The sequence below is a fragment of the Elephantulus edwardii genome, unplaced genomic scaffold, assembly GCF_000299155.1.
Source record: "Elephantulus edwardii isolate Elephantulus edwardi_28Jun2011 unplaced genomic scaffold, EleEdw1.0 scaffold00378, whole genome shotgun sequence".
Classification (NCBI taxonomy): Eukaryota; Metazoa; Chordata; class Mammalia; order Macroscelidea; family Macroscelididae; genus Elephantulus; species Elephantulus edwardii.
Window position 1 is genome coordinate 1,508,319 of NW_006400128.1, and position 13,907 is coordinate 1,522,225.

A 13,907-nucleotide genomic window follows, 5' to 3' on the forward strand; every position below is an offset into this window, starting at 1 on the left:
AAATGGCTTGCCTCCGGAAACTCTATGTACGAACAGTGCTCAGGCTGTTCATTCATAGGGTCACCATGAGTCGTCTACGACTCAACGGCATTAAACAACAACAACAATCAAATAAAAACTATTCCAACAAGACTATCTTCTTTCAATTTAGTAGACACCATCTTTCACAGATTAGACTTCTTGTACCACAATCATCACCATGAAAATGAGACCTGTTCCTAACAAAAGGCTTTAAATGGAATTTGTAGGTGAGCTGACAGAAGTCCATATATTTCGTATTCAGCCATATTTTAGTGCAGGAGATATCTGGGAACCTTTACAATTATTTAAAAACTGCACATGAGCAAGTGAAAATGAATGGAATGAAGAATTTGTTCTGAACAGGGGTTGGTGCCAGAAGCATTGGTGGCATAACATATATCACAATGGGCTGTCAAACAAAAGGTTAGTAGTTCAAATCCATCAGCAGCTCAGCTGGATGAAAGGCCAGTCTCTTCCCATAAAACAAATGTGATACAGAATCACAATGAGTTAAAACCTACTTGATGACATTGGATTTTGGGTTGGTTCAGGAATCCTGGTGGTTGGATTGCTAACCTAAAGGTCAGTGGTTCAAACCTAACTCCTAGCTACTCCTGAGGAGAAAGATGAGGTAATTTGCTCCTGTAAAGGCTTACAATCTTGGAAACCCTAGGGGGCAGTTATATTCTTCCCTACAGAGGGCTCTAGTGGCCTAGTGGTAAGGAGCTGCACTTACAACCCAAAGGCACATAATTCACATCCAGCAGGTTCTCTTAGGTTAAAAATGATGGGCAATCTCCTTCTGTGTAATTTATTGCCTCTGAAAACCTGCCGGAGGGTCAATTCCGACTTGAAGGTACTTAGGAACATAGGTTTGTTGAGTTAGAATCTACTCCTGGCAGTGAGTTTGGTATATTTTGAAAGATTGGTTCAATCATTCAAAGAGTGTGTAAATTTAAATAACATTAAAGGGTTAGAATGATTCATCAGTAAATCAGATAGTCTTAACTTCAGGAATCGCCTGTAGTCTCAGTTTTAAATAAAAAAAATTTTTCAGAAAACAAGTTGTACGTAAGTAGGGCTAACTAAAATAATCTTAAGTTAATATTTCCTACTCTATAAATGTTTCTTAGTCAACATTAGTAGCTTTGTTTTCTCTTTTCTTTTTTTCAGGTTTAATGAGAAAATGGAATGACACAAGTGAAATTTTATTGGTCAAAATATACTAAGTATATTGATGTCCATAAGTAGAGAGGACATAATAACTCTGGCTAAAACATAGCCTTAGCAAAGCAGTGCATAAGCACTCAGCTGCAAACCAAATGAATAGATGTTCAAACCCACAAATTACTCTGTTAGAGAAAAATGTAGCAGATTACTTCTGTAAAGGTTTGCAGCTTTGGAAACCCTATGAACAGTTCTGTTCTGTCCTATATATAGGACAAATCAAATCAAAGGCAATGGGTTTGTCTTTCAATTTATGAGTTTCTTGGTGTTGCAAATAATAAAACATTAAACTACTAACTGAAAGGTTAGTGTTTTGACTCCACCCAGAGACACCTTAGAAGACAGACCTGATGATCTGCTTCCAGGTCACAGCCATGCAAATCCTATGGACAGCAATTCTACTCTGCAACACATGAGTAAGAATCCACTTGTGGGTAATAGATCTTTCAACTGCATTTACTTATTAACAAGAAATAGTGCTTTCTCATCGTCAGTTAAGTCAGGAGCCAATGAATATTAAATTGAAGTTTATAGTACTAGGCAAATATTAATTTGGTTTTAAAATAAATGCAAGCCTCTTGAATGATATACACTATAAATTACAAGCTTACTATATACATTACAGTACACTGCTTTGTGTACCAAAGAAAAAGAGGGGGAAGCTTAAAAACCATCTTAATGCATAAATTCAGAAGAGTAAGTTATATTCCATTGGGCATGTCAATTTCAAATTAAAATAAGCAAGCCACCCAACTGATATTTGTAACAAAATTTTTGTGAGTACTGTTTGTTATCATAGAAAAATTTATCGAACTTTTACTAGAATAGGTACCACACCAATGCAAAAATAGATACTCAAATACAAATTTAAAAACACAGTAAAATTACTCCTAAAATAACAATCTAACTAAATGGAAGAGTTAGTTTTCAATTTTAACTTCTTATATAATCACTGCCGTTTTCAAACACTAATTTCCAAATATATCACAAATAGTTTCTAGTCATAATAATTCAAGATCTCAAACAACACTACAATTATTAACTATATATTTCCCAAGATTTCCTTGAGTGACACTAAGTATATTATTTTGAATTAGTTTCATATTCTTCTCAAATTTAATTTTGGCATATGTAACACCAGTTTAGGTAAGCATGCAGCTAATGGCACAACTGAAGCCCAAAGCTATAATAATGTAAATATCATAGACATCCTTACTTTTGCCCTAAAGGAATTTAGAAAGTCAGCCTTACTAAATTTAAATACCCATATGTTTAAAGTCTTATAATAGCCTTACCTCCATTTCATTAATCCTTAAATAACATTGTTGATTAACTACACAAAAGTTGGAAATTATGTACAATATCTTATAACAAGTTCAAACAACACTCAACTTATTGCCATTGAGTCAGAACTGCCTCATGGCTGACCCTTCAGTGAATTTTCAGAAGCTGTAAATCACACAGGAGACTGCCCATCTTTTTTCCTCACAGAGCAGCTAATGGATTTAAATTCCCTGCCTTTGGGTTGGCAATACAATTCCTTACCCACTAGGCCACCAGAGCTCCTTGTAGTAAGTTACTAAAGAAAAAAGAAAAGCTAATGATAGTTTCTAAATATAAAAATAGGCAACTTTCAAAGACAGAATTTATAAATTGAATCATTAGTCAATTCATTACTAAACTATGCCCATATCGAGAGAGCAGCTTGTCTATCTAAATCTGCACTGTTCAACCTTACTAAATCTACATGTGGTTGTTGAATTTCAAATTACTTAAAAATAATTAACAATAAAAATTTAGTTCCTCAGTTGCAATAGACACATATGGCTAATGACTATTGTTATGGAAATCACAGAAGATCTCTATTATTACAGAAAGTTCTATTTATTAGCACCATTTTACATAAATACTAGTTAGGAATTATCCAAACATATTGGACAAAATAAAAGGCAATAAGGTCATATCCATTTACAATATAAAGTCTATGCAAAGAAGAGACAGAAAAACCTTCAAACTGATAAAAAGCATTGATAAAATACAGTACTTTTTAATGGTGAAAAATTATGTATTCCTAAGATCAGCAAAAGGTAAGATTGTTCTGTATCACTACTACTATTAACCACTATGTCACTGTAATAAAAAGAATTTTTTTAAAAAAGATATAAGTTAATGAAATTCAAAAGAAAAAAAGTGAATCTGTATTTGCAGACAACATCGTTATATAGAAAATACTAGTGAATGTTTTTAAAAAGAAGACAATGATGAAGGTGACTGATAAATAATTTGGTAAATTTGTTGTTGCTGTTATTGTCATATGCCATCAAGCTGACTATAACTCATAGCGAATCTATGAAAAACAGATGTGAACCTTGCCCTATCCTGAGTCAATTTCACCATCTCTGACACACTTGACCCCATTTTTTACAGTCACTATATCAATCCATCTCAACAAGGATCTTTCTATCTTGTGCTGACCCTTCGGATTTCCATGGATGATATCCTTCTCTTTGAACTGAATCAGCCTGACAACATGTCCAAAGTAAGTAAGATGGAGTTTCACCATCCTTGCCTCAAAGGAGCATCCTGGTTAGTGAATTTACCATTTAGTAGAAAAGAGCAATCATAAACTAAAATTTGCAAAAACATTCCAACCTTAAACAATAAAATCCTTAGGAAAAATTTTCATGCTAGATATTCAAGACCTATATGCTAAAAATTATAACACTGCTGTGAGAAAATAAAGACTTAAATAAACGGAAAGAAAAACTATGTTTCTGCTTTGGTAGGCTCAATGCTATTAAAATGTGAATTCTCCCCAAATTGACTTAGAGATTCAATACAATTTTGAGCAAAAACTCAGTTGGTTTTCTTTGGCAGACATTAAGACTCTGATTTTAGAATTTATATGCAAATGTTAAGGACCTAAAAAAGCTAAAACAATTTTGAGAAAATGAGAACGAAGCTAGAGGGCCTACATAATTGTGTCTTACATATGTGGACAATAGATTTTTTACAACCATGACAAGGGAATTCAGTGGAGAAATAAAATGGCACTGCAACAAATACATTACTTTTCAATATAATAGTACTGAAACAAATATATTAAAAGTGTGACCTACACCTACAAAAATTAACTCAAAACAAATCAAAGATCTAAATGTGAAGCTTAAAACTATAAAACATGAAAATCTTTATGACAATGAATTAAGCAAAGATTTCTAATGCAAGGGGAAAAAAAGAATAAACTTAAAAAAATTATAAATTGGACATAATGAAAAACAAACTTCTGTTCTTTGAAAGACTGTTGAAGTGAAAATACAATCTGTAGTTGAGAGAAAATATCTGCAAAATACCTATTTGATAAAGTACTTGTACTCAAAATATATGAAGAACTCTCAAAAATAAAAAATACAGTTACACTCAATCTAGTAGACTACTTCAGCTTTATAGTTCAAATTAATAACCTTTTATAATGACATAATCAATGATTTTCTCTAAATTAAAAAAATTCTAATTTTAACTTATTTAATCTCTGGAGGTAAATAAATTCTATACGCTTACTTATAAAGTACTTAAATGAGTATTCTTTGAAAAAGAAAAGGTTATTATTTTTCCATTTTAATTTTGAACCTTTACAAATTTATGGGATATTCTTTAGGTCCTATATGTGAGTTTTCAGAGGTAGTTAATTGTACAGGAGATTGCCCATCTTTCTCTTGCAGAATAGCTGGTAGACTCAAATGCATGCCTTCGGGATTGCAGCACATCTTATCATCACTAGGTCACCAGAGCACATAAAATTTTATAATTTTTCTAGAGTGAGATAGCAAAGCTGAATGGCAATTACTTGTCTAGAAGCTTGGTTCTGCATATACTTTGTGAGAAACCAAATGTAAAATAAAATGGTTTTATAGTTTAAGTTCCTTGGAGTACACGACTAATATTTACTAATGATCTGACCAGTGATGTCCCAAGTAAAATAAGAACATGATTGAGAAATTTTTATTTTAAAGACACAGAAAATGTATAAATACCGTATTTATAAGGCTTGTAACTGATATAAGCAGAGTGTACTTTTATTTTGTACCTGAGTTTAAGAAATGACACAAAAGTTTGTTTATAAATGCATATAAATACCACTCACCCACGTTTGGAGGTTTCACATAATTTACAGGTAGTTCGGGAGGTCTGCCTCTATGTAGAGCTGCAAAAGCAGACCCATTCCACAGTGTACTCTTATAGTCTACACACACACAAAAAAAATCACAGGTTAGTTCAAGAATGCAAAAATTATTTTAACTGCTTCAGTCAAATTTAAATTTCAATTGCTGAAATATATTTTAACTATTAGAACCATAATAAAAATAACATGCATATATTGTAACATGTTATAAACAAAATCATGACTAAAATCCACCAACACCATTCTTAAAGTCTGTGTTGGCCTAAAAGTAAAGCTCTCATTGTACATATAGTTGCATTATGGGTTAAATAACGTCATTAATTCTTAAGCTTGCACTGGTCCTCCTTGATTTTTAGACTTATACATACATATTCATTCACATAAAACTACATAAGCAAGTAAATCCTTATTAAACAGAGTGCCATGAAAATTCAGGCCTTGGTGTGCCATTATAGTAATTACAATGCTATTAATAATTAATATTACTAATGTTGACATTGGTAATGTTAGTAACATATTAATAATATGACACCAAACCAAACTCACCATATAGAACAGAATAGAACTGTTCCATAGGTTTTCCAAAGCTATAAACTTACAGAAGCAGAATGAAATATTTTTCTTCCATGATGTCACCATTTAGTTCAAACTGCCAACCTCTAAGTTTTAGCTACTGTGATGATATCTGACAATAGTTTTAAGTGTTTTTTTTGTCTGACTTTCATGCTTAAGTAAAAGAATCCAGGCAAAAATTATTTTTAATAAGTCAATTCTGAAAAAAGTATTCTACCGTAACTACCTTCAAATTTTCCAAATTAGCTGAATTGAAAAATTCCCTTAACTTTTAAGTTGAGATGTTTAAAACTAGAATTATTTATCTTTGTAAATTACAATTTTAAAAAATACGCTATTAAAACAAAACACAGAAATCAAGTGGCTTAATACGCTATTAAAACAAAACACAGAAATCAAGTGGCTGCTAGAACTAAAGTATTATTACTCCTAAAGACATCCTAAACTCCTAATTTCACATTTTCATGTTCATAAAATGCCACTTTATATATTTTACATAGAGGTCTCATGTAATTGTGTTTAAAAGATCTGTAAAAAGACTGAAAATACAAGTAGAGAAATTTTAATTGAACAGTTAAGGATGGGTTAGTACTTTTCAATTATAATATCTTTACATATCATAATTTTTACTTATATGTGATAAAACATGACTCGATGGCACGTAACAACATAAAATGCAAAATGTGAGTAGGATGGTACTATCAAGACTCAAAGATTAAGAACATTATAATGGAATGGAAAAATCACTTAAGCATTTATACTGTACTAATCAGAGTGTTGAACTTTGATATCTCTATTCCACAAAATTGCAAAGGGACTATATATATTTTTACTTCTATATTCACTGTTTTACATAAAGAAAACACAATAACCCTTTGAGGCCTCAAAAAATTACTTGCACACTAAAACAATATCATTCTTCACTCCTTTTGTTAACAGTCTATGCTTACCTTTGGCATCTCGTAACAAAGACTGTCGACCAATACCGAGTAATGTCTGTACCCCAGGAACACTCTGAGGGATCTCCTTATCTAGTAAGGGAACAATTCGCTCACAAATTTTAAGGAGGTAGTCTGGAGGAATGTGTGCATTGGCTGCCACCTAAAAAGCATAATTTTAAAATAATAGACTCGGGAAAATAAAATTCATTATTTTATATTTTAATACTTCAACCAAAGGTAAAAAACTGCTATAACAAGCACATTCAAATAATATGACATTTAAATGTCAAGACACCTTTTTTTTCGCATGTCTCAAATCATTTACTTAGCTGTTAATCTCATGAAATAAATGTTTCAAAGTAGTAAAAGTAAACATACCTAAAATTTCTAAATACACAAAAGTGCTAGGTGAAGTCTACTACTACTTACACATCTGCACAATAAAGCAGATGTTTTTTCCTATAAATGTTAACTATTGTCTTAATAAAGATGGTGAATTCTAACCACCAAAGAGGTACCACCTTTGGCATAACAGGACAATTTCCTACAGACAATGCCAATGGAGCTTCCTTATAGATAACAGACACTAAGATGGATAAAAGGGAAAGTAATAGACAGTAAGAAGATATTCAGATATTCTGAGCATTGTAGTTAATGTTATAAAACAAAATGTGTATGAATGGTTTGTAAACTTTAATTCAAATACCAGCAAAAAGAATAATGTGAATTTAACTGGTATGAATTAACTATTATCCAAAGGGTATCAAACTAAAAACTTTATAAATACCATACTCCAAACAACCTGAGTTAACAAAAACCTTATTTTCCTTTTTTTCCCTAAGCTAATGTAAAATTTCTTATGCCTAATTACTCAAAATGGTAACCAGAGAAAACAAGACCATTTAAAATTCTTAGAGAACAAGAACATCTACTTACACCTCTATCTTAACATATGGTCCAGACATCTGTTTCTGAATGTTATTTTAGTTAGGTCCTTCCAGTCTGTTATTCAATGAAAACAGAACAAAGCAATGGCCGGCCCTTCTTCATCCTCACAATCATTGCTATGTGTCAGCACACTTTTGCAGCCACTCTATCAATCCATCTCATTAGGTAACCTAGTAGATAGGGAAATGCACTGCCAACAAGTGGCTCAAATCCACCAGCGCCTCGTCAGGAAAGATGGGAGAATTCCTCCCATGATATTTACAGCCTCTAAAAACCCACTGGAGAGTTAGCTATGATTCAATTCTGACTCAATGGCAATGAGTTGTTGTGGTTGCTACTTTACCAAATATAATGTCCTCTTCCAGGGATTAATCTCACCTAATAATATGTTCAAAAGATGAAGCCTCACTATCATTCCTAAGGACCATATTAACGGTGCTTCCTCCAAATTAGATTTGTTCTTTCTGGCAGTCCACCATATAACCAATACTCTTTGCCAACACCCTACGTCAAAGGCATTTTTCATTTCTCTTTGGTCTCTGTTGTTGCTTGTCCCACCTTCACATATATATGAGGTGAGTTAAAATAGTATGGCTTGGTGAGCTCTGGTGGCCTAGTGGCAAGAAGCTGCACTGCAATCTTGGAGGTAAACGGTTCAAATCCACCAGATGCTCTGCTGGAGAAGGAGGAACAATCTCCTCCTGTATCAGTCAGATCTGATTTGATGGTACACACAAAAAATAATGAAATAAAATAAAAAATAAAAAAACAGTATGGCTTAAGTCAAGTGGACTTGAATCTCTAGAAAACCTCTAGTTTTTAACACTTTAAATAGGTCTTGGACAGCAGATGTGCCAATGCATAGCTTCATTTCCTGACTGCTGCTTCCCTGTGAGTTATCTTACTGAAATAGTTCAGCTTAGTTGGCTAAGAGATACCGCAAGTGGATTTTAACAAATTTATTCTCATATAGTTTAAGATTATAGAAGTGCAGCTCTAGAAGGCATTCTCTGGTGATTCTGGAGGAGTCTTTTTTTTTTCTTTCAGTAACTGTAGGTGTGGCATTCCTTGGAGATCTCCATATTATCTTGGTCTTCCTTTATGTCAAGGAGCATCTCAGCACCATGACTTGAGTCCAGACAGATAGATTCCACTCCTGGAAAATTATTCTTGATGGTTCTGAGGTCTCCTAACTGTCTTTCCTTTGCTATCGCCTTAAGGTAAAATGTGATGCAGGCCACACCACAGGGAAACTCACCTTGTATCTGATTGCAGCACTGTGATATATTTAAAGATGTTAAATCTCATCATTAACCCTTTTACAAATGCTTAGTTTATCAGATCATGGGGGATAATTACAAAACTTTCATATTATATCAATCAATTAATACACACATGTGTTTTGAGGGAGACACAATTCAATTCATTACAAGTATTGACTATAGATCCTAAAAAAATAATTGATAATTCCAATATTTTCTCAATTTTTTTCATGTTAGTTACTGGTTCACTTGAAAGAATTGAACTTTTACTATTTTATATTCAAATAAGTATAATCCATACTTGAAGGCTATATAATCTTTGATTTTCATTAGCAGGAACTTCACATCATTTTACTTTCAGTAAGCAAAGTGGTATCATCCAGTTGTTCATGAACCTTCTTCCATTCCTATCTCTCACTTTTCACATAGGGAGCTTTGGTGGCCTACAGGGGAGGAATTGTGGGGCCAACTCTAAGGCACGTGTTTTAAATACACCAGCTGCTCTATGGAAGACAGGTAATCTATTTCTGTGAGATATAAAGCCTCTGAAAACCTGCTGGAGTGACAGTTATGAGCCAGTTTTGACTTGATGGGAGATAACATTTTTCATATAAACAGCTTCTGAAAATTTTTTTAGTTTTTACTCAGTATACTGATTGAATAAATATGGTGAAAATATACAATCTGATGTTCACCTTCTCTGACTTTAAACGATACATCATACCCCTATTTTATTCAAAGAACTGTCTCTTGGTCTATGTACAGGATATGCATGAGCACAAGTGTTTTGAAATTCCCATTCTTCCCACTGTTAGTTATAATTTGTTATAATACACACAGTAGAAAATCTTTGTATAGTCAATAAAAGACAGGTAATGATCTTTTTGTTATTTTCCAATTTCAGCCAGGATCTCCAAAATATTACCCATTTCAAAGGGTCTTCCAAATGTGCCTTAATTTTTTTATAGTTCCATATCTGTGTACAGCTGCAACCGTATCTGAAATATCATCAACAAAATTTTACTTGCATGAGTTACTCTCAGATAATTTCAGCATTATATTGAATCATCATTCTTTGAAATGGGTCTCTTCCAGTCAGTTGGTCAGGTAGAAATCTTCTACAGTTTTTTTTAAAAATATAAATCTTTTTAAAAATTTTTTAAATTGAGATTTTTAATGAAAGTTTATAGAGAACACGGTTTTCCATTCATTCATTTTTGCACATTTTCCTCCCTGTCCACCTCTCCTCCCAGTTCTCTTTTCTTTTTTCATTTTTTTAAATTTATTATTAATTTCAATGAAAATTTAGAGACTTTGGATTTCCACCCATTCATTCTAGCACTTTCCTCCCCTCTGAAGCTGTCTCACATACTTCAGGCATGTTGCCAGGAAGATCAGTCCTTGAAGGACATCATGCATTGGAGAGGAAGAGCCTGGATGAGATGGATTGTCACAGTAACTGGGATAATGGGGGTAACTGTGTCAGAGTCAGTAACATTGGCTCAGAATAGGGCAGAGTTCAGAGCTATTATGCACAAGATCACAAAGAGTCACAGGCAACCCCACGGCATATGACATTGTGTTTTACACAATCTTTCATTTATATTGTGCTCTATTCATGTACACTGTGTTTCATATAAATAACTTGCACATACATTCTACTTTATACAACTAATAACTATTGATCTTGGCCTATAATTACCTCATCTTTTTAAGGCCGCATTGTCTTTTCTATTCTTTTACTACCCCTTCATCTGCCCACTAACCTCTGCTATTCTAATGATTTCTCTCCTGCTTTTTTCACTCCCTTACCCCTTTTGGACATTTGTGTACATCTTTCTATTTTTATAATAATAAACTTTGGCAGTATTTGTCCTTAGGAGACTCAGTTCCCTCAGCATAATGCTGTCTAGACTCTCTGAAGTAATTTATGAAATAGTTGTTCCTTAGTGTCACATAGCATTATTATGTGGATAGTCCACGATTTCTTAGTACATTCACTTGTTGATAGTCCTTTGCGTTATTTCCATTTTCTTGCTCTAGTGAATAATACTAATATGAACATGTTGTTACTGTTATGTGCCATTGAGTCGCTTTCAACTCATAGAGACCCAATGTACAACAGCCCTAAACTCTGCTCTGTCCTGTTCCAATCTCACTGTCTCTGACACATCCAGCCCGATTACCCCAGTCACTAAATCTATCCACTTCATAGAGGGCCTTCCCCTCCTGCGCCTGCCCTCTACCCTCCCAAGCATGATGTCCCTCTTCAAGGAGTGGTCTCTCCTTACAACATGACCAAAGTATGTCAGACGAAGCCTCAGAATCCTTGCCTCCAAGGAGCCATCAGGCTTAACCCTCTGCAGGATGAATTTTCTTGTTTTCTTAGCAGTCCGTGGTATCCTCAATACTCTTCTCCAGCACCACAGCTCAAAGATATAGATTCTCCATCTATCCTCCCTAGTCACTGTCCAACTCTCTTAATGCATAACAAGTGATTGCAAAGACCATGGCCCATATCAGACGCACCTTAGTCTCCAGAGAGACACCATCGCTCTTCAGTACTTTGGAGAGGTCTCTAATAGCAGACTTTCCAATCACAAAACGTCTTTTAATTTCTGGGCTACTGTTGCCAAGAGTGTTAACGGTAGAGCCAAACAAACTAAAGCTGTGAACAATCTCAATCTCTTCACCATTTATCCTGATGCTGACAAGTGGTCCAGTGGTGAGAATCTTTGACTTGTTAACATTCAGCCTCAATCCATACTGAAGGCTACAGTCCTTGACCCTCTGCAGCAAGTGCTTCAGGTCCTCCTCAGTTTCAACAAGCAGGGTTGTGTCATCTGCATAACGCAGATTGTTGAGAGACCTTCCACCAATACAGACGCCACGCTTCTCGTCACAGAGCCTAGCCTCCTGGATGATCTGTTCTGCATACAGGTTGAAAAGGTATGGAGACAGGACACATCCCTGGCATAAACCCTTCCCAATTTTGAACTATGCAGGGATTCCCTGCTCTGTTTTGATTGCCTCTTGATCCAAGTATAGGTTTTGCGTTACCACAATCAAGTGTTCTGGGATTCCCATACTTCTCAGAATCAGCCATGATTTGTTATGATCCACACAGTCAAGAGCCTTTGCACAATCAATGAAACACAGATAGGCATTCCTTTGGTACTCCCTGCTTTCAGCTAAGATCCAGTGAACATTAGCGATAATATCCCTAGTACCACGAACCCTTCTAAACCCAGCCTGGACTTCTGGCAGTTCTCTGATGATGTGCTGTTTCAGTCACTTTTGGATGATATTCAGTAGAAACTTGCTTGCGTGTGAAATCAATGATATTTTTCTATAGCTTCCACCCTCTGTTGGGTCACCCTTAATTGGAATGGTAACAAATATAGATCTCTTCCAGTCAGTTGGCCCAGTGGTTGTTCTCCAGATTTCTTGCCACAACTTGGTGAGCATGTCCAGGGCAGCATCTGTTAGCTGAAATATGTCAATTGCTATACCATCTATTCCTGGGGCCTTATTTTTTGCTGTTTCCTTCAATACAGCTTGAACTTCTTCTTTTATCACCATAGGCTCTTGCTCATATGTTGTTTCATTAAATTCTTCTCTGTCTGCCAATTCCATTCGATACAGTGACTCAGTATATTCTATCTTCTTTTAATACTTCCTGTATCACTTAATATTCTGCCTAAAGAATCCTTGATTATAGCAACTCGAGGTTTGAATTTGTTCTTCAGTTCCTTGAGCTTAAGAAATGCTGAGTGAGTTCAGCCCTTTTGATTTTCCAACTCCAGCTCCTTGTACATTTCATTGCAATATTCATTGCTATGTCATCCCGCGCTGCCTTTTGAAATCTTTTATTCAACTCTTTAGTATCTTGAATTCTTCCTTGTGCTTTGGCTTCTCTGCATTCCAGTGCAATATTCAGAGTTTCTTGGGACATCCATTTTGGTCTTTTCTTCCTCCTGACTTTATAATGAACATTTGCACTCTTTTTGGATATCCTCCCTTGGTATCCTCCCACAACTCATCTGGTCATTAGTGTTCAAGGCCTCAAACCTGTGGAGCTTTAAAGTATGGAAATACAAAGGAAGAGGAACAGTTGTAAGCAGACGTTAGTGAAAGGAACATGGAATGTGAGAACCATGAATGTAGGAAAATTAGATATTGTTAAGGAAGAAATGGAATACATAAATATAGACAAACGAGGCATTGGTGAGATGAGATGGACTGGCATGGGGCATTTTGAGTTGGATGATCATATGATATTTTACTCTGGAGATAAAAAGGTGAGGAAAAATGGGATTGCTTTCATAGTTAGAAAAGCCATTTCTAGATTTGTCATGAAGTACAATATTGTGAGTGACAAGATAATAGCCATACGCATACAAGGAAGTCCAGTGAATACCACTATCATTCAGATAATATGGACCCACAACCAGAGCCAAAGAAGAAGAAATAGGAGATTTCTACCAGCTTTCTCTGAGATCGATCGAACATGCAGTCAAGTTGCACTGAAAATAATAGGTGACTGGAATGTAAAAGTTGGGAACGGAGAAGAAGACTCAGTAGTTGGAAAACATGGACTTGGTGACAGAAATGTAGCTGGACTGTGTCAGGAAAAGGAAGTCTTACTCATATACAGTGCCACCCAAAGGAAATAAAGGAGGTCAGAATTGCTTCCACTGTGGAAAGCTGGGCCACTTCAGTAGACAGTGTCACAGACGAGAGCCACAGATA

The 13,907-nt window shown here is 34.8% G+C and overlaps 1 protein-coding gene across 1 annotated transcript in view; it reads right to left on the reverse strand.

The window, feature by feature from the left end:
• The window catches only part of BRWD3 (bromodomain and WD repeat domain containing 3), a 363,038-nt gene that overhangs the window by 338,733 nt on the left and 10,398 nt on the right, over positions 1-13,907 (reverse strand). The window contains exons 5-6 of the mRNA XM_006902191.1: positions 6,955-7,105; positions 5,393-5,491 (exon numbers count right to left, since the gene is read on the reverse strand). Coding sequence (XP_006902253.1) covers positions 5,393-5,491; positions 6,955-7,105 — 250 coding nt within the window. The remainder of the gene's footprint in view (positions 1-5,392; positions 5,492-6,954; positions 7,106-13,907) is intronic.